This window comes from Myotis nattereri, assembly GCF_964212035.1.
Source record: "Myotis nattereri genome assembly, chromosome: 11".
Classification (NCBI taxonomy): domain Eukaryota; kingdom Metazoa; phylum Chordata; class Mammalia; order Chiroptera; family Vespertilionidae; genus Myotis; species Myotis nattereri.
In genome coordinates this window covers 17,251,809-17,273,638 of record NC_138086.1, presented here as the reverse complement: position 1 = coordinate 17,273,638, position 21,830 = coordinate 17,251,809, and the positions used below count along the sequence as shown (strand labels likewise).

Genomic DNA, 21,830 nt, shown 5'->3' with positions numbered 1-21,830 from the left:
CCTGGTCCCACAGAGAAGAACACAGTGTCAAGTTCAAAGACGAATGTTCAGTAACATTAAAAAATTTTCAATGTTTTAAGGTTAGCATTAAAGACAAAGAAAGCAGTAAGTTTATATATTTAATTCTCTGGGAGAAACAAAAAGCATACCACTAACATTCACTTTGAAACAATATTTTCCCATTAAATTTTATTCTATCATTTTAAATTATAATAACATAACAGGGCTGCTGCTCAAAGCTCAGAATAAGAAAATATACAAAAAATCAACAGCACGATACATGACTTTATGTGTCATATGCATGGCTTAGTAGTGGCTTCCTTGATGAGGCTATAGTTGGTCAATCGCTTATGGTGTCTGTATCAGTATCCCTTAGAGTTCCATAACCAGTAGATCAGTGGTTCTCAACCTTTCTAATGCCACGACCCTTTAAAACAGTTCCTCTTGTTGTGGTGACCCCCAACCATAAAATTATTTTCGTTGCTACTTCATAACTGTAATTTTGCTACTGTTATGAATCGTAATGTAAATATCTGATATGCAGGATGTATTTTCATTGTTACAAATTGAACATAATTAAAGCACAGTGATTAATCACAAAAACAATATGTAATTATATATGTGTTTTCCGATGGTCTTAGGCGACCCCTGTGAAAGGGTCGTTCAACCCCCAAAGGGGTCGCGACCCACAGGTTGAGAACCGCTGCAGTAGATGCTTAAGAAACTTTAGATTTGTTTAGCCATACCCAGGAAGTTGTTCTAAAATATGATTTGAAATACTTTTCTAATGTATTAGATTAGGAGTTTTCCTCAATATTAAGTACTAGTCACAATAACATCTAAACAATAATTGTATTTTAGACAACTTTTTTAAATGTCTTTATTGATTTTTTTTTTTTTTTAGGAGAGAGAGAAACATCAATTTGAGAGAGAAACAGCAATCGTTTGCCCTCATATGTACCCAGACTGGAGATTGAACTTATAACTGGGCATGTGCCCTGACTGGGAATCAAACCAGCGACCCCTCCCATGCACAAACAATGCTCAACCAACTGAGCCACACCAGCCAGGACAAAATATCTTTTGACATCAGCATATGGAGAACTTCCTCAATTCTTTTTAAAACTAAATGTTATCTCTTTGTACAAATGTACTATAATTTATTTAGCAAGCCCCATGTTGATATACATAAAGGTTCTTTATTTCTCCTTGATTTTTTTTGCATTTGTTTGTTGATAAAACCAACTTTAATATATATATATATATATATATATATATATATATATATATATATGATATATATATATCAGAGAGGAAGGGAGAGGGAGAAAGAGATAAAAACATCAATGATGAAAGAGAATCATTGATTGGCTGCCTTCTGTATGCCCTCTACTGGGGATCAAACTCGCAACCCGGATATACACCCTTGACCAGAATCGAACCCAAGACTCTTCAGTCTACAGGCCAACACTCTAGCCACTGAGCTAAACCAGCTAGGGCAACAACTCTTATTTGTCCTGTAGAGGTCCCTAGGATCTGAATTTTGATCATTACACCCTTGATGTGTTGTTTTATATATTTCTTTGTTTCTTATGTTTTCTGTGAATTGGTAGAGGCAGATCAGATTTCAGTTTGATTTTTATAAGGATTTCTTCTTAACTGATGCTGACAGCTACTTCAATTAGGTGGTTTGTAATGTCTGCTTTTATCTTTTTGTGTGATGTTAGCAGCCACTGAGAATCAGTGCCTAGATCCATTAATTCATAGAAACTGCAAAATGGTTATATTCTGTCATACCTTCTTCAGTCATTGGTTTCAACAAGAAGAAATTTCCCTTCCTCCCCTATTTGGTTACCCTGAGATATAGTTCATATAGAAAGTGTATGATAAATGGTTGATTCTTTTCTTTATTTACCTGTTTTCAGAGTAATGAGTTGGTTCCTTAAGATTCTTCAAAGGTGGTCAATCAAGGTTTTTCCTCTTGTACCATTTTGACCTCATGGTTTTACTATAATTAATGCATTTCAACCCACTGCAGCGATTTCTTTAGTTATTTTTCAAATTTTTCCTCTCTGTCAGTAGAAGACTGACTGTAAGTTAACGAGTGAGCATTTTTGTACAGTCTTAGTGATCATGGATAGCATCCTTGCTGTATGGAATAAAAAGATGTTACAGACTCATCTTGTAGGTTTCCCTCTCTCAGGCCAGGAATCAGAGGTTTTCCTAAGAGACCTTGGTATTTTTAAGGGTAAATGATATTTAGATTAAGAGAGCTCAGGCTACATTGTTAGTAGATTAGTTAAGTAATTAACAGTTTTTGTTCCATGCAGTCAGAAAAAAACACTGACTGCCTAAAACCAGGATCACTGTACTTGTGGGTTATGATTCTATGTCAATCAGTAAAAAGAGCCTGGCTGGCGTGCTCAGTGGTTGAACATCAACCTAAGAACCTGGAGGTCACGGTTTGATTCACGGTCAGGGCACATGACTGGGTTGCAGACTCAGTCCCTTATGTGGGGTGTGTAGGGGGCAGCCAATCAATGATTCACTCCCATCATTGATGTTCCTATCTCTCCCTTCCTCTCTAAAATCAATAACATACATATATATATATATTTCTTTTTAAAAGAAATTTGGTGCAAATAAGTCTTCTGCAAAAGACACCAACTGCATTTTCATTCACAAGACTCAAGCTTCCGGATCTAGGCAAGGTCAGCCTAGGTGAGCATGAATAGTACCCTAAAGCAGTGGTTCTCAACCTGTGGGTCGCGACCCCTTTGGGGGTCGAACGACCCCTTCACAAGGGTCGCCTAAGACCATCGGAAAACACATCATTACATATTGTTTTTGTGATTAATCACTATGCTTTAATTATGTTCAATTTGTAACAACGAAATTGGGGGTCACCACAACATGAGGAACTGTATTAAAGGGTCACGGCATTAGGAAGGTTGAGAACCACCGCCCTAAAGCCTTTCCCAGAGTTTAGGTCACCAGGGTCTGTGAGGGAGGGGCTCCGGTGGGAAAGAAGGGCCCCTATTGGAACCGATGCCTGTGCATCACGTTGGGAACAGCTCCCCTTGCCTCGGTCCCTGAACCCGCATGAGAAGCCACACCAGGAGCTGGCTCTTCGCTCCAGAAGCCCAGGAGGGAGCAGAAACCTTGTTGGAAGCGCAGGCTGAACAGGGACTCTCACTTGACCTCTTCCGGGGACCAGATGGCCAGGTCACGCCTGAGGGGACGCTGTTTGTTGAATCAGATGATCACCTAGTCATCTGTCTCTCCTCTAAATTGCTAGGTGGCAAACCTGTCTTTGAAATCAGTAATTTAATATGTATAGGTATACTTTTACATATATATTATGTTCATATAAAGACTAAAATATACTAGCTCTAGTTTAAAAACAACTTAAACTTTTTCCCATAAGGAAAAAGAGTGTGTTGATTTCCTGGGTCTGGTTTCTTAGCTAAAGTGAAGCTAAAGAGAGTGAGTGCAATATTACTATTTCTGTTAAGTGACATCCATCATGTCTACCTATTATACCTCTCAGTGGATTTCACAAGAGAAAGATTGTTGTAGGTTTCATCTCTTTCCTAAATGACTGCGCTAGAGACCACACAAGTCCCTTTACCCTCAGTTCTCTCACAGTCAGAGGCTCGAAAAACCCGCTAAAGCCAGCAGACACAGTGCTCCCAGCGAGCCCGGGAAAGGGGAAACCCCAGAGCAGGTGCCAGCCGCCTCCATGTCCCTGCAGTCAGCCCCTTCGTATCCCTGGTAGCAATGACAGGAGAACTTCTTCGCCAGCCCTGCCAGGTCTGCAACGGATGCTTCCCCTTCCACATGAAATTCCCCGTCCTCAGAGGCCTCTATGTGGTAACTTGCAGGGTTCAAGTGGAGGTAATCCGGCGCTTTCCACGCCTTCCGTATGCATCGCCCGTTATTCCTGCAGAGGTGAAGGCTGCACATCTCAGCGGCTCTGGTCACGTTGACGATGTAGCTCCCTAAATCGGAACTCACAAACCGCTTCACCTTTGTACAGTTGCCCTAGACATGTGGAAACAAACGGCTTTTAGTGTGTGGGGGTTGTTTGTTTGTTTGTTTTTTGGTGTGTGTGTGTTTTGTTTTGTTTTTGGTACTGATAGGGTTAGAGCATTCTAGGTCCAGAAAACATCAGATGAACCCTGACAGCTTGGTTCCAGTTGCTCAGGCACATAGCACAGGAGACCCAGACCAGAAAGGGGGAGAAGTAAAGGGACAGGAGGTGGAGAATGCGACAGCAGCGCTAACCACTGAACTTGTAAACGGGCCCCAGAGTTAGCTGATGTGGCCTTGCCTTCTTCCAGTTTATACCCTTTTTCTTCCTCCTAGTTCCCAACTTGATGGGTGTGTGACAAAGAGGAACAGACCTAGATTAGAAACCACGCCACAACTGCTGTTCTCCTGCACCTTTCAGGTCTGTGGTGCCTTTCGTGGTTGTGTTAGAACCTGAAGCATCATATTCTATGAATTTATTGTTTACCGTCTAGCCTTCTGGATGCTCCTGTTAATGATGCTCAAATATCTGTTCTCCTGGGTTCTAGTTGTCTGTACACAATTCAAATAGGGCAAAGCCTGGAAGCTGACTAGGGGTGTGTGTGTGTGTGTCTCTCCTATTATGGTTCTAAGTAGAGGCCAGCCAGTTTGTGCAGTCAGCTTCCTTATCTAGGTCTTCTCGTGAGCCACAAGGGCTGGAGGGGAAATGTCATACCTGGAGAGACAGGAATTAATTCTGTCCGTTTTTACCTAGTTCTCATATGTGGATAGAGGAGACTTTTAACCTTATGTTGTCACAAATACTTTTATGGACAATATCTTAGTAACAACAGGTTGAGGCTATGAAATTTGAAGAATATCAGGTGATTGTGAACATTCAAAAAATTCAAGTTAACAAAAATTGCTGAGGATACAAGTTAAGACAAAATACATTGCACTACAGTGATATAAACACACAACACCTGGAAATACAGAAGGGATTGTGACTAATGTGGATTAGGAAAAAGTAGGAAGACTTGTTGGAGTAAATAGTGTCTGAGCTGGGAGAAATTTGAAGAGCCATATAAGTCTTATTTTAAATGTTATTAATTTTCAGCTGATTTCTCCCTACAGGAAAAATAACTTCAACGTGAGGATTAAAAAGTTACCATTGCTGAAACCGGTTTGGCTCAGTGGATGGAGCATCGGCCTGCGGACTGAAAGGTCCCAGGTTCGATTCCGGTCAAGGGCATGTACCTGGGTTGCAGGCACATCCTCAGTAGGAGATGTGCAGGAGGCAGCTGATCGATGTTTCTAACTCTCTATCTCTCTCCCTTCCTCTCTGTAAAAAATCAATAAAATATATATTTTTTTAAAAAGTTACCATCTGTTTCTATTTCTCAAAATAAGATATAACATATTTTATGTGATTGTTGAATGCAGAGTGAAACTGTGTGTGGTTAATGCCAGCTCCACCACTAACTAGAATAACTAGCTATTACCTCAGATTTCTTCTTATTTCATCAGCTGCAAATAAGGATAGTAGCTCCTACCTCATAAAGGTTATTATGATTAATAAGTGAGCAAGCCAAAACAAAAAAGCACTTAGCACAATCTTAGCACATAATAAACATTCAACAAATATCAGTATTTTTATTACTATCTTTTAAAAAATAATTCTTTATTGTTGAAAGTATCACATATGCCCCCTTTTTCCCCTACTAACCCCTTCAGCACCCTAAGGTTATGTATATATGCATACAGGTCTTTGATTGATTACCTTCCACCCACCCACCCTCCCCCACCTTCCTTATTACTATCTATACTAATAAAAGGGTGATATGCAAATTAGGGCAGACGTCTTCCAGACATCCATCTGGATGTCCATCCGGGCAAAGCCACAGTGGCTGTGAGGCACAGGGCTCAGGCAGTTGTTGGCTCACAGCGGCCATGGACTCAGGCAGCTGTGAGCCTGGCAGCTGCAAGGCCCAGAGCTCAGGCCTCGCAGCCACCGCCGCAGGCAGTGGCAGCAGCATTGGGGTGATGGGGGCAGCACCTTCCCCTGATCATCCCGGTCACCTCCCAAAGAGGGGGAGCTGGCCTAAGCCGTCGGTAGGATATCCCCTGAGGGCTCCCGGACTGTGAGAGGGGGCAGGCCAGGCTGATGGATACCCCCCTCCCAGTGCATGAAAATTTGTGCACTGGGCCTCTTGTCTTTAATATAAGTTAATATTTATTGAGCTCCTTCTGTGTATCAGGCACTAGTTTGGACTTTTTTTCTAAAGCCGGTTTACTGGGAAAGCCATGAGACCTCTGATTAGTGAGTTTAGGAAAACAGAGCAAATTATTTAAACAACATGAACTAGTCCTTCGAGGTACTGTCTTACCTTGGATGAAGTTAAATTCATGTCTCCCCAAATAACAATGCCTGCAGCTCCCAGGGCAGCACTTTCTCCAATGGTCCTGATTAGATCTTGCTAGATGGAAGAGAGTAGACTTCATCATCCATTTGAATATAAGACAACATGCCAGGAATTAGGATTGGAGGCTGAATTCAGTTTAATAGGATGAAACTATTTTCTATTTTCTCAGGATAATGAAAATGTTGAAAGACCCAATGCTCAGAAATTAACACTCTATAAGCCTGTGGACAAACCTATTAACTATTTTTAAAGAAACACTTACACTTAGTCCAAGATATTATTTTGAAGGCAAGTAGCCTGTAAACAGCCACCAAAGGTGGTTTCATGGAACCTGCTATATGTATAGGACCCAGAAACAGAATCCAAAAGTTTTCCTTCTCCAAATGTGAGGAATGGCTCAGCTTTCTCTTTGCTAAGCTACCTTTTCAATTTGCAACACTCTACTGAGAGCGTCGACTCTGCAGTGACTGGGAGGATTTTGCATCATTTGGATCCCAGGATCAGGCAAAGGAGCGCAGTGTGGAGGAGCTGCAGGATCTGATGGGTCTGGCCCTTCTATCTGGTCCCTGAAATCATTTGTGTTTAATATCAGAGTACCTGTCTCAATAAACTTTACTGATGACTCCTCAAGTTCTAGTAGGCCTGCCGAAAGGTTTGTCAATATGGTTAAGATAGATGAAAACTGAATTTCAGCAGGGAGAATGTGGTTTTGTAACCCTAAATGATCATCATTTTAGTGTTTAAAGATGAACACGGATCCCTTGATCTCTGAGGGAAATTCAGAGTTGAATGTATGCAGCTGGTTTCCTAAATGAAGTTCCTACAGCAGGTTTCCTAAATAAGTTTGTTAAATTATAAAATAGTCCCCCATCAGTTACATATGCTGGAAGATGTACTTTAGTGATTTGGTGGCAAAGAAAAGCAGAACTTTAAGCTATATTTTGCCTGGGGCATTTTATATTAATACTAGAGCTCCAGTGCACAAATTTGTACACCAGTTGGGGTCCCTCGGCCTGGCCTGTGGGATCAGGCAGAAACCGACATCCCCTGAGGGGTCCCAGATTGAGATAGGGTGCAGGCCAGGCCGAGGGACCCCAACTGTGCATGATCAGGGCCAGGGACAGAATGCAGAAGGGCTCCAGGGTATGTCCAGCCCATCTCACTCAGTCCCAATTGGCCAGACCCCAGCAGCAAGCTAACCTACCAGTCAGAGCATCTGCCCTAATGGTGGTCAGTGCATGTCACAGCGAGCAGTTGAGCAGCCTTAGCATATCATTAGCATATTACACTTTGATTGGTTGAATGGATGACCAGACACTTAACATATTAGGCTTTTATTACATAGGATCAATACTTAAAAAATAAGTCTCCTTATCTGATACTTTTATCTGATACCACTCAAATTAATGGTTTTGCAATCTCAATTTTTAAAGTGGTTTTATTTTATTTTTTTTTTCTGGACGACTTTCTGGAAATTTTCAAAAAGAAAAATGATTTTGGTTTAAAGTAATTTGCCTTTCAGGCTCATATCCATTTCCATTTGCAATGACCACAGCGTCTGCTGAACAGGTCAGCACTCACATGACAGGAAGGGCAGATTTTGTGAGGCTCAAGTGAAATAGCGTAAGTGCCCCGAATGAAGCCTGTCCATGGCCTTTTTTGGCAAAGACATCAGAGGCCAGAGCTCTTCCCTCTTACTCACTTTGAAACTTCCCTGAATACAGTGATGCCATACTCGCATGATGTCATCATGTGATCTGTGGGGCCCAAATCCCCCAAAGGCCTTCTATGAATTGTCAAGTGTATGATACACCTTTTTCAGCTATCTCAGCTACCCTGGATATTCTGTTCTGCTTTTTTTGTTTTGTTTTGTTTTGTTTTAGTCTTTATTTGCTTTCCTTTTCAGTTTTGGAAGCTTCTATTCAGATACCCTGAAACGCAAAGACTCTTTTCTCAGTCATAAAGACACTCTTCATTTCTGCTACAGTGTTTTTTACCTCTAACATTTCTTTCTGGTTCTTTCTTAGAATTTCCTTCTTTCTGCTAACCTGGTTCATCTGTTCTTGCATGCAGTCTACTTTATCCATTAGAATCCTTAGCATATAAATCCTCAGCATATTAAATTCCTGGTCCACTCATTCCAACATCCCTGCCATCTGTGTCTGGTTCTGCAGCTTGCTCTGTCTCTTCACATTGTGCTTTTGCCTTTTAGAATGTCTTGTAATTTTTTTCTTGATAGCTAGACATGATTTAAGTTTTCTTGATGGGCATATAGCTCACACTGGGTAAAAGGAAATATGATGAACAGGCTTTAGTAATGTGCTAGTAAGGTGTGGGGGAAATGGAAGGGTTTACAGTGCTATGATTAGGTCTGTCTTTAGTGAGACTATCTCTAGATTGTGAACTTCACAAATGCTTTTCCCCATCTTAGGTGGGACAGGCTGGCTAAATGGGGCTGGAGTTTGGTATTTCCCTTCTTCTAAGGGGAAGGCTAGAGCCAGCTGAAGGTGAGTATTTCTCTTCCCCCAGATCAGTTAGGCTCTGATAAGACCCAGGTAGGTTTGGCTCTGGTTGAATAGTTTCTCCTGAGAGTGCACTCTGTTAAGAACAGAAAGCTCTGGAGTATTCAAAATGTTTCCATTAGAGTGCAGAAACTCCAAGGAAAAGGGTGTTTAAAGGGGTGTGTGTGTTGGGGGTGGGGGGGGGGAGTAATCAACCAGGACCTTGAATGCATGTGTGCATGGTCCATGGATACAGACAATGGATTAGTGAGGGCCTGGGGTTATTGATCCATATTAAGTAAGGAAACTACAAAAGTTTGTCATGAAAGCCACACTTTGTGAGGTTGCTATCAGGAGAGAATATTTCTTCTCTCTTTAGTGTCATTATCAGAGAGAGTTTATTGGGGCTTATTCAAAATGGCAAGTCTTCATGCACATGTTGACTGGAGATGAGGAGGAAGTAGCAGAAGTTAATGGAAATTTCTGTACCAAATTAGCTTACCATCACCTTGCGGAGAGCAGGGTTCTGAATGAGTCAGACAATAGCTGTTTTGGGGATCAAAAAAGCAAGGGCACTACTCAGGGAAGTCATAGTTAAGGTGCCTCTGGGAGTAGATTGGGACCACCTGAGTGATGTCACATGAAAGGAGAAATAAAGAAATAAAGAAAAAGCAAAGTCCTGGGTCATTGGGTAGAGCATTGTCCTGATATACAAGGTTACAGATTTGATCTCCAGTCAGGGCACATACAAGAATCAACCAATGAATGCATGAATGCACACAAATTGATATTTTTCCTCTCCCTTCATCTCTCTCTCTCTCTCTCTCTCTCTCTCTCTCTCTCTCTCTCTCAAATAAAAAGAGAAAAAGCAAAGGACGTAATAGCAACAAATCTTCCAGATCCTAGCATGGTATAGGACTGTTTCGCCCTGCTCCTGGTCTTTGGAAGTAGAGCACATGGGCACCCAGAGGATTCATAACCCACACTCAGGTTTCTGTCCCTGGTAAACCACAGCACAAGTATGTAAGGTACCCACTGTGGGGAGCTGGAGCATCACTAATAAGCTTCCTTTGTGTGTTACCAGAGGGAATATTAATCCATTACGGGGAAAAACATCTTGAAATCCACAGTCAAGAGAACTTCTTGCATTATTATTTAATGCAGACATCAAATGATATCTAGGTTGTATATATATGTAAGTAATGCAGGCAGTCTTCTGTGTGATGTGACATGTTACTGCTCTTTACCCTTCCCTCAAGCTGTGGCTACTGACAGGGAGCCCATTCTTAGGTGTCCCCCTCCCAAATGTAAGGCTTGAGCGCTTGATAAAAAGTGGTAGCTTTACCAAATACATTTCTGCAGTGTTTCAAATTCTCACATCTATTTTCTCATTTGACTTTCATAAGACTTCTGCTATGTAGATAGGGCATGTAATACTGCCCCATTTTGCTACTTATTGGTAAATCCTTTTTATTTTGATATATTTTTATTGATTTCAGAGAGGAAGGAAGAGGGAGAGATAGAAACATCAATGATGAGAGAGAATCATTGATTGGCTGCCTTCTACATGCCCCCTACTGGGGATTGAGCCCACAACGCCTAGTATGTGCCCTTGACTGGAATCAAACCCAGGACTCTTTAGTCCACAGGCCAACACTCTATACACTGAGCCAAACTGGCTAGGGTGGTTAATCGTTTTTCTAATCCTAACTACACATGTGTACACACACACACACACACACACACACACACACACACACACTTTATAAAATGCAGGTATCTTTGAGAAGATCAGAAATGGAAGCCATGCCTGGTCACTTATGTGTTGGCATAAATAACTATCAAGTTTCTAAAAATTGTGGGCAGGTTTTTATGGAGGATAGAGTAAAATGGTGGTTCAACTGATGGCTTCAAACATTTGAAAATAGCTTGCCACTCAGAAAGTTTTCCAAATGATACAGAATGATCCCTTGGGACGGTCAAAGAAAACGGCTTCTAGATAAGAAGCCTGCCTGTTGCTTCCTCTTTCCCACAAGAGAACATGTGCTTTTCTGAGGCTGTAGCTGCTCATGCAGTAGCTTACTCTACGTCTGGATAATGTGAAGAATGTGCCAGTCGTCTAAAATAGCCTCACTGAAATGAACACTTTGTCCTTTGAAATTTATTGTTTCTTCCTAAAGTGAATGTGTTATTACTAAAGAAAGGAACTTATTTAAGCCAAACACAGAAAAGGAAAACAAGTTTCAGAGAAGAAGGTGGTAGTTAACTTTCAATCCCAGAGTCAACACTATTTCGCAAAGATTTAGATAACTTTTTTAAGCCTTCCTATATGATGTCTGTCATTTGTTGCTAATTTTCCTGGGTAATACAGATATCAGTTCACAATAGAGGGTTTTTTTCTTCCTCATTTCATTCATGTGTCAAAGGCATAGCATGTACTAAGTCCTCATACCTTTGTGCCATTCCTCTGAGGAGTAAGCCCTGCTCTCTGTGCTCCGCAGGTACCTGCCGGCTATGGCAGAGCCCTCACCTGAGTGTTTCCTGAGTCTCTGCCTTCGGACGATGCCTAACACTCAGAACATCTCTATAGATTGATATGTTTCAAACATGCTGGAGAACTGAAACTGTAATGGTAGACAAAGAAGAAGTGTGATGAACCCGTAATATCTTAGAGCGCCACCGTATCGTATCACAAATGGGAAGACATGAGCAAGTCTCATTACAGAAAAGTTAGGTAGAATTATTCAAGGCCAAAGGTCAAGGTGTCATTTACTTTTAAGTTTTTATTTCTAGAATTTTTCATTTAAGTGACTAGAGTAGCCAAGGGAAAAAAGGGGAGGGGAAATTAGGCTGAAAGTTTATCTATTTTAAAAGCTAACCTCATGGTTTGTGTGAGGTCTTTGGTGACGTGTGGCTTACGTAAAATAAACAGAATAAAACTTCTATTTGTAAGTTTTAACCTAGGATCACACAACCATCTACTAGCGATGAATTTATGACATTTATGACTGAATTTTAGAAACTCAGACTGCTCTTACCAACTTTTCATTAGTTGTGGTCATAAAGTCAAGAATAAACCAGATGGCTTTTTCACAAAGGGTTTGCCGCCAGAACACAGGTGTCGTGAAAACCACCGCCAAATCAAACCCACAATGGGAAAGGAGACGGCTCCTATCAACATCGTCATCATTGGTCACATAGATTCTGGCAAGTCTATCACTACTGGCCACCTGATCTACAAATGTGGTGGGGCTGACAAAAGAACCATCGAGCCCTAGTCAGTTTGGCTCAGTGGATAGAGTGTCAGCCTGCGGACTGAAGGGTCCAGGTTTGATTCCGGCCAAGGGCACATGCCCTGGTTGTGGGCTCAATCCCCAGTAGGGGGTGTGCAGGAGGCAGCCAATCAATGATTCTCTCTCATCCTTGATGTTTCTATCTCTCTCTCCCTCTCCCTTCCTCTCTGAAATCAATAAATATATTTTTTTTTAAAAAAAAGAACCATCGAAAATTTTGAGAAGGAGGCTGCTGAGGTGGGGGAGGGCTCCTTCCAGTACGCCTGGGTCTTGGATAAACTGAAGGCCGAACGGGAGCGCGGTATCACCGCTGATACCTCCTGCGGAAAATCGAGACCAGCAGGTATTACGTGACCATCATTGATGCCCCCGGACACAGAGACTTCATCAAAGACATGGTTACAGGCACATCTCAGGCTGACGGTGCTGTCCTGATTGTTGCTGCCGGTGGTGGTGGATTTGAAGCAGGTGTCTCCAAGGATGGACAGACCCGTGAGCATGCCCTTCCGGCTTAGATAGTGGGTGTGAAACAGCTGATGGTTGGTGTTAACAAAATGGATTCCACTGAGCCGCCCTCCAGCCAGAAATGATATGAGGAAATTGTTAAAGAAGTCAGCACCTACATTAAGAAAATTGGCTACAACCCTAACACAGTGGCATTTGTGCCCATTTCTGGTTGGAATGGTGACCACATGCTGGAGCCAAGTGCTAACATGCCTCGGTTCAAGGGATGGAAGGTCACCCGTAAAGATGGCAATGCCAGTGGAACCACGCTGCTTAAAGCTCTGGATGGCATCCTGCCACCAACTGGTCCCACTGACAAGCCCCTGCGCCTGCCCCTCCAGGATGTCTACAAACTTGGTGGTATGGGTCCTGTCCCTGTGGGCCGAGAGGAGACTGGTGTTCTCAAGCCCGGCATGGTGGTCACCTTTGCTCCGGTCAGTGTTACAACTGAAGGGAAGCCTGTTGAAATGCACCATGAAGCTCTTCCTGGGGACCATGTGGGCTTCAACGTCAAGAACATGCCTGTCAAAGATGTTTGCCGTGGCCATATGGCTGGCGACCGCAAAAATGATCCACCAGGGGAAGCAGCTGTCTTCACAGCTCAGGTGATTATCCTGAGCCACCCAGGCCAGATCAGTGCTGGCTATGCACCGGTGCTGGATGGTCACACAGGTCATGGTGCTTGCAAATTTGCTGAGCTGACGGAGAAGATTGCTCGCCTGGGAAAAAGCTGGCCGGTGATGTCAATGTGGTTCCTGGCAAGCCCATGTGTGTCGAGAGCTTCACTGATTACCCTCCTCTGGGCTGTTTTTCTGTTCGTGACATGAGACAGACAGTTGCTGTGGGTGTCGATCAAAACAGTGGACAAGAAGACAGCTGGAGCTGGCAAAGCCACCAAGTCTGCCCCCAAAAGTTCAGAAGCTAAATGAATATTATTCCCAACACCTGCCACCCCAGTCTCAATCATGGGTGGAAGAACGGTCTCAGGAATGTTTGTCTCATTCCTAAGCAACCTTTACGACCGAATGACCAGAACAACCAGAATGACTGGTCGACTAGTTGCTCTGATGCACACTGACCATCAGGGGGCAGATGCTCAATGCAGGAGCTTCTCCCTGGTGGTCAGTGAACTCCCCCAGGGGGAGCGCTGCTCTGCCAGAAGCCAGGCTCACGGCTGGCAAGCGCCGCTGCTGCAGTGGAAGCCTCTCCCGACTCTGCAGCAGCGCTACCAAGTGGTGGTGGCAGGCGCAGCGGGTCAGGCTGAGCAGGAGTGGCGCAGTGCCTGGCCCCAGCTCAGGCTCCTCCCTGGCCACCTGCCGCTTGGTGCACTGCTACATCCCTCAAAGGGTCCTGGATTGCGAGAAGGCCCAGGCCAGGCTAAGGGACGCCTCCCCTTGCCCCTTGCACAAATCCATGCACCAGGCCTCTAAGTATATAGTAAAAGACTGGTTAATGATTACAATGCATCGGAAAACCTTCGGAAGGGAAGGAGGATGTTTTGTGGACCATTGGGTTCTTTTGTGTGTGTGGCAGTTTTTAAGTTATTCGCTTTTAAAATCGGTATTTTTTAATGGAAACAACTTGAACAAAAATCTGTCACCGAACTTTGAGACCCATTAAAACAAAGTTGAATGAAAAACCTGTGTGTTCTTTTAGTCAACACTGTAACCTTTTATTGTACTATTTAGGTAAAAGACTTCAGAGTTGTCATGACCTATTTCTGGTGTTATATCTGCTGATATTTTAGAATTGGATAACTCTGTTAACATTTTTTCTGGGTGAGAACTTTGTTTCTTTCACTTTGTCCTAAAGGGAGGAATCATCTGTTTCTACATGATAAAAGCTATGGGAAGGGGTCTGTTTGTATAACACTAAATAAGTAAGGGCAGATAAGCAAAGCGTAACTTTGTTTATGTGTAAGCTATTTTCTAAAGACTAAATTCTGGCCCCAACTGGTTTGGCTCAGTGGATAAAGTGTTGGCCTGCAGACTGAAGAGTCCCGGGTTCAATTCCGGTCAAGGGGACATGCTGGGGTTGTGGGCTCAAATCCCCAGTAGGGGGCATGCAGGAGGCAGCCGATCAATGATCAATGATTCTCTCTTATCATTGATGTTTCTATCTCTCGCTCCTTCTCCCTTCCTCTCTGAAACCAATAAAAATATATTTAAAAGTAAAGGCTAAATTGTATAAAGTACACCTTTACATACAAAATTTTTCAGTTACATCAATACTGAGTAAATTTATTGGTATGGCAATTTTTAGTTTTCTAGTTTTACTGGAATATGAATTCACATTTACAAATTCTGAGGTAGTTTAAGAACCTAAAGTGAGGCTTAAATAGTATAGAGCACTGTCTTGCTATAGTTAATTGTATCCAAATTCTAGGAAAAATAAATTATGATGGAAGTTGGGGGGCAAGGAGGGAGAATAAACCAGATGGCTAAATCTATAAATTCACCTACTTTTAGAAGATTTGCAACTCTCTTATGCCTTTAAATAAGAAGATTAATTGTGGTTAAAAAACACAAACATACAATTAACTGTCTTAGCCATGTCTGAGTGTATAAAGTTCAGCAGTGTTAAGCGTATTCACCTTGCTGTGCCTCATTTACACCTTTCCTCAGAGCTGGCATTATACATTAAAAAGGAAACACTTTTCTTCCCTCTTGACATTTCAGATGGCGCCTTCCCTTGCACTTCCACATGTGTGAGCAAACGACTCCGTTTTCACACATCCTCTCCGATCTTCAACCTGTTGACCACCAGCCGTTTCAAAACCCTTTCCAGCCGGCCAATCACAAGGGAGCACAAAGGTGGGGAGCAGGGAGCACGAGTGGCTGACATTGCACTGTACCCTGGTCCCTCCTTATTTCATTCCTTAAAAGAATAATAAGAAATTAGATCATCAAAATTTATGTCGCTCACCTAAAAACTTAAGCGGGTGACTAGTCAAAGGAAGACGTATGCTCCTTTCTAGCGGACCACGAATTGGGAATTCTTCAAAGAACTGAATTAACACAGAAATGGCTCTTTTAGAGATAGGGAGGAGGTCCCCTGTCTTTGGCAAGGAGGGGAGGGGGGTCTTACCTTGGACAGAAAGAATAAAGGTTCGTCCCTGTAGTCTAGCCTCGTGTAGACGAACACAGGCAGCGCATAGTCTCGGGAGGTCATGGCGGAGACCCTCATGGATTCGTGCACCCGAAACTGCGAGAAGTGCAAGAGGTTTTCGCCGTCTCCCAGAGATTTCCTGACACCGATGGAAGGGTACAGAGCGGCGCTGCTGTTCCAAAGCCAAGAGAGCTCATTGTTCCTCAGCACCTCCTTTTCTGGGCACGACCCCGTATAGTTGGGGGCCTCAACATTGTAATTGTGGCAATCGGGATATAAATAATAACCCCAGAGCGCATTGGGTCTGCTCTTCAGCCCCAGTTCGATGGTTTCCTTCATGAAAGCGTTTGCACTTTGCTCAAAGGTTGCTTTAGCCAGACATTCGATGTCCGTAGCGGACGCGTTCTTCAGGCTGTCAGAAGCAAGCTTCCGTGACTTCTGTCTGTAGACATTCTTCTCCCCCCAGTTCCGGGTCCACTGGGGCCGCCAGTGCTCCCAGTCTATCACAGCGAGTCCACTAAAATCTTTAGCGGGGATATAATAATTAATATCCTGGTCAACTTTTTGCAGATGAACTTGCAGGCTTGTGTTCTGGGGCAAACCCCCGTTGACGGGAGCCCCCTGTGACGTGTACCATGGATAGTATCCCAATCTGTCCACATAAAATATAGTAACATTTTGCCCCCTGGCTTTGGCAAATGGGCTTCCGATCATCTGAAACATTTTCAAGTTTAGTCGGATGTTATATTTTATCAAACACTGATCGATTGGAGCATTCCAAGCTGCTACAAAAGGTTTCCTTTGGTAAATTGGAAGCCGGGCGGGTTTTAGAGAAGAGAGAGACTTCAGAAAGAAAAATAGGAGCAGCCATGAGGTGAGATGCAGTGGTTGGACACAGAACTTTAATTGTCCTTCAGGTAATCGTTTCATGATAAGACGAAAATGTTGTCTTCTGCTTTTATGTGCTCTCAAAGACCTGTGGATAAATTTAATTTTCTATTAGTAGTAATTTTGAGGAAAAAGACTCAAACATTGGATGGATATTACTATTGTTGCTATATATTTATATTTTAAAGTACAGACAGTTCTTGGGTTACATCGGACTCGACGTACATCATTTCGTGGTTACGTAGCTATCCCCCATTTATTTATTAAAAAAAAAAATTCTGTCATTTCGATGTATGTATATATGTGCTTTATGTTTTTTATTATTTATTTGCCACAAGTAAAGGTGAGGAATTGTTATCTTTCTTTTAAATGCTTTTTACTGTTTCACTTCATTACTGCTGTGTGTGTGCTCCATGTGAGTGACGTAGGTGCTTACGTAGGTGGGTTCCAACTTACAGTGAAAATTGCATTGAACGCCTAGGAACGGAGCTCCGACGTAACCTGAGGACCTACTGTATGTTTTATTTAAAAGTTTTAAAGAGGCCTGTAAGTAAATTGAGATATAGAAGCAAGTGTAGTAACCTAGCTTGTATTCAAGGGCAAGCAATGCAATTCAGCAAACATTCACAGAGATCAGACCCTGTGTCCAGAATACAAAAATGAATAAAATGAGGTCTTTGCCATCAAAAAAAGCTCATGATCAAATAACGATGTAAAATATAACCACTCTCATTGGAAAACTCATCAAATCCTAGGCACGGTGCTTAAATCCTCTATATTTATCTCATTTAATCTTGTAAACACTTTTTGATTATTTCATTAAGTAAGCCAAAATGTCCAGCTGCTTTTCCAGCCTTCCTTGCAGCTAGGAAGGTATGTGTCGTGGCCGGCCAGTTAGATGCATCCTATTCCAGACTTGGAATTGAAATCTTGGGAATCAAGAGTCTGAAAGGTGGCAGCGCAGGTTGTGAAAGAAATTCCGTGATCGGGAGTGGCAGCGCCTGCCAGGGCTTCCTGAACCTGCCTCCAAGGTGTTAATGCTAAATGGCAGCATTGTCCTCAGGGGACAGCCCTTTCCTGCTCAAGTCAGAGAGGTTTTGTTCTGGTTGCTTAACACTGGGAACTATTTCACAGCAGATCTTTTCCTGGAATGTGTGCCGTCTGAGCATTTCCTTTAACCAAGCTGATCCTCTGTTATATGTCATTATCATTTTATACCATTGTCACTAGCCAAACCTTATAGCCTTCTCAGGCCTGGACACTGAAGTAAACAAAAATTTAAAATAATTTATATGGCCCTCATCTATGCTTGGGCCCTGTGTCCAGAAAACAAAAATGAATAAAATGAGGTCTTTGCCTCACCGGTTTGGCTCAGTGGAGAGAGTGTCAGCCTGTGGACTTAAGGGTCCTGGATTTGATTATGGTCAAGGGCATGTACCTTGGTTGCAGGCTCCTCCCCGGCGTGGGGTCCTAGTCGGGGCTCGTGCAAGAGGAAACGAATCAATATGTTTCTCTCACATTGATGTCTCTCTCTGTCTTTCCCTCTCTCTTCCACTCTCCTTAAAAATCGATGGAAAAATATTCTTGGGTGAGGATAAATAAATAAATAAAATAACTTACATGAAGTCCTATAACTAAGGATATAAAGAGACACAAACAGGCTGGTCCCACACCCATGTGTGTCAGTTGCAAAACTGGAGGGATATCTCAGCTACGAAAGTCCCTTCGAAGGAGAGAAGGGTCTGAGCCCCAGGCAGAGCCAAGGACACCAGTCTGGAAGAGGAACTCACATAACATCAGGCTGTGAAATCAGAGGGGATTCCATCGGTTTAGCTGCGCTGGAAGGAAGGCTGCTGAACACCCAGGGGGACTCTAAAGGGCCGGCACACACACTCTCACTCACAGGCACTCCCCTGGTCTCTGTCAGAGTGACAGTGGCTCTGGGGGCATCAGAGACACAGAGAAAAACTGAGTTGTGCAGCTTCGGGGCGAGTGATAGAAATGCACCCCTCATTGTCCCCATGTGGAACCCTCCTTCCTCATGACAGCCAGGGACCATCTTTCTTGTGCTGAGTCCTCCCTCAACCAAATCTGAATCTGCATTAGCTTGACCTCCCCTAGCTCCACCCTGCTGACTCCCTGGGACCCTGCCCCACCGGGAAGGTTTGAAAGCCCAAGGCAGATGGTGGCTCGCCTCAGAGTGCCCTGAGACTTTAGCTGAAGGACCTCAGGCTCAGCAGTGGTGTCCAATGTGAACCTGAACTAACCTGGGGAAGACCACTTGCCCCATCCTGGTTATTCCCTCAAACCTGCTTCACCCAACGCGTGTGCCCCTACAGGGGGTCTCAGCGGCTGAGACTTACGGGCAGCCAGCTTGGGCCCATGACAGTCTTTCTGAAAAAATCTCAGGAAATTCCACTCAGGTCAGGAGGCGCCACAGACACACAGGGAGAACCTGCCAGGTGTGGCTTCAAAGTGAGGACTGGAGGTTTGGCTGCCACAGTCCGTGTGTTGAGCCCTTATTCTGGATGGCCAATGGACCCCGTATTTCCTGTGTTGAGCCCTCTCCCATCATCGCGAAATCTGAAGCTGCAATAGCTGGGTAAACTCCACTGGCTTTCCCCTGGCAGCCCTGTGAGGCCCGGCCCCACACAATTCGCTCAAACTCCAAGGCTTTCCAGAAGCTGAGCTTTATAGGGAGCCAGCAGGTGACAGCAGGTGCCTTGAGTCCTTTGCTGACCTGTCCCAGGCACAGTACGGATAGTAGCTGGCCTCGGTTCTCACTGTGGCCTCTCCGTGGATGTCCAGGCCAAGCACAAGCAGCTACCAACCACAGATCGCTCTGAGAGCCTAATAGGTAGCCCAGGCCCATCACAGGCAGCATCTAACATTGACCTGCGCTGGAGGCCCTCCCAAGAGGTCCCAGAAACAACACCGACAGTAGCTGACTGCAGAGCAGAACCCAATGAGCTCAACAAGTGGCACAACAAAGAGTAATCTCAGCAGAAACCAGGTCCCATTAGGGCAAATTCTGCTCCATGGGGTCAGCCCTACACAGCAGCTCATACACTGTGGTCATGGCCAAACCTCACAGTCAGTCAGCCTGAGGGTCAATCCCACTGACTGATGTGACAACAGCCATTGATACTCAACTACAACAGGAGGAAACACACCACCCACATGAGTGGCACTCTTGGAGCACCTGGCTCAGGTGACCAGTGAGACTGTGCCACGGAGCCCCACAGGCCACCTACTACATAAGACCACCTGCCCAAACTGCAGGATGTAACTGATCTACTTAGTACATAGAAACAAACACAGAAAAGAAGCCAACATAAGAAGATAGAAACATGTCCCAAATGAAAAAATAGCAGAAATCTCCAGAAAAAGAATAAAATGATAAAGAGACAAGCAATCCACTAGAAATGGATTTCAAAACATTGGTTATAAGAATGCTCAAGAAACTTAGTGAGAACTTTAACAAAGAGATATTAAGAATGGAAAAAATATGTGGTGTGCATAAAAAAGAACCAGTCAGAAATAAAGAATACAATAACCGAAATGAAAGATACACACAGACTAAAAGAAATCAATAGGAGATTAGATGAAGAAGATCAAAATAGCAATTTAGGTCACAATGTAGCAGAAAAAAACCAATCTAAACAATAAAAAGGAAAATTAATTTTAAAACAAGATATAGATTAAGGGAACTCTGAGACAAGATCAAGCATACCAACATTTGCATCATAGGGGTACCAGAAGGAGAAAAGAGAAAGCAAGGAATTGAAAACCTATTTGAAGAAATAATCACTGAAAACTTTCCTGCCCTGGTGAAGGAAAGAGACATACAAATCCAGGAAGTAGAGAGTCCAAAACAAGATGAACCCAAGGAGTCCCAAACCAAGACACTTCGTAATTAAAATGCCAAAGGTTAAAGACAAAGAGAAAATTGTAAAAGCAGCAAGAGAAAAGCAGTTAGTTACCTACAAGAGAACTCCCATAAGATTGTCTGCTGATTTCTCAACAGAAACTTTTCAGGACAGAAGGGATTGGCACAAAACATTCAAAGTGATGAAAAGCAAGGGCCTACACTCAAGATTACTCTAAACAGCAAGGCTATCATTTCAAATTGAAGGACTGATAAAGAGCTTCCCAGACAAGAAAGAGTTAAAGGAGTTTATAACCACCAAACCAGTATTATAAGAAATGTTTCAGGGACTTTAAGAAGAAGGGAGGAGAGGGGGGGAAGAGAACATATATATTACTAATTAAATGGCAATAATTTCATACCTATCAATAATTACTTTAAATTGAAATTGATTAAATGCTCTAATCAAAAAACATAGGGTAGCTGAATGGATAAGAAAACAGTACCCATATATGTGCTGTCTATGAAGTATGGTAACAGTCATCTCAGGTAGAAACTGTAGTTTAACTTTAACCCTGCTGTTTGGCTTCTGTACTTAGTTGCTTTGTTTAACAATAGAAAAGTTATTTTGATTTCCTGAACTGTATAAATCATCCCACTCGATTGAATACCTTATTAACTGTAAAGTGAATATCACACTGATTGTGATCTTACTGGTTATCGAAGCACATTCTTCTGTACCTGGGAAACAGGACAACATAATTATCCTAAATTGTTTTAGTGGCTACAGATAATGGGTTCCAGTTAACTCAGTGTCCCAAGACCAGGACAGCGCAATTACTCTAAATTGCCTCGATGGCTCTAGATAATGTGTTCCTGGCAACTCAGTGGTCTCAAGACCCGAGGGCTCTAGATAATGTGTTCCTGTCAACCCAGTGGTCTCAAGACCCGAGGGCTCTAGATAATGTGTTCCTGTCAACCTAGTGGTCTCAAGACCCGAGGGCTCTAGATAATGTGTTCCTGTCAACCCAGTGGTCCCAGATAATGTGTTTCTGTCAACTCAGTGATCCAGAGACCCAAAACTATAATTAACATGCTTAAGTCTGCTTCTGTAAACTGCTTTTTTGCGAACCAGGTTCCTCATTCCAAACCCTGGGATGTAATCAATACCTTTGTGATTTTTGCCTATATAAATCTGGTGTTGCGGCCATCTTAGCACTATGAGATTTGGGAA

The 21,830-nt window shown here is 43.1% G+C and overlaps 1 protein-coding gene and 1 pseudogene across 2 annotated transcripts in view; one reads left to right on the top strand and one right to left on the bottom strand.

Annotated features, from left to right (window-relative positions):
• LOC308527319 (hyaluronidase-4-like) overlaps nt 1-16,770 on the bottom strand; it is a gene marked incomplete at both ends in the record, with an annotated part of 98,524 nt that extends 81,754 nt beyond the window's left edge. The window contains 3 exons of the mRNA XM_081102636.1: nt 3,666-4,044; nt 6,399-6,488; nt 15,820-16,770. Of these exons, the coding sequence (XP_080958762.1) occupies nt 3,666-4,044; nt 6,399-6,488; nt 15,820-16,770 (1,420 nt within the window). The remainder of the gene's footprint in view (nt 1-3,665; nt 4,045-6,398; nt 6,489-15,819) is intronic.
• LOC308527202 (elongation factor 1-alpha 1-like) lies at nt 12,088-13,661 on the top strand (annotated as a pseudogene). The gene is made up of 2 exons: nt 12,088-12,212; nt 12,432-13,661. The product of its transcript is annotated as an elongation factor 1-alpha 1-like (transcript).
• Nucleotides 16,771-21,830: the final 5,060 nt, after the last annotated feature.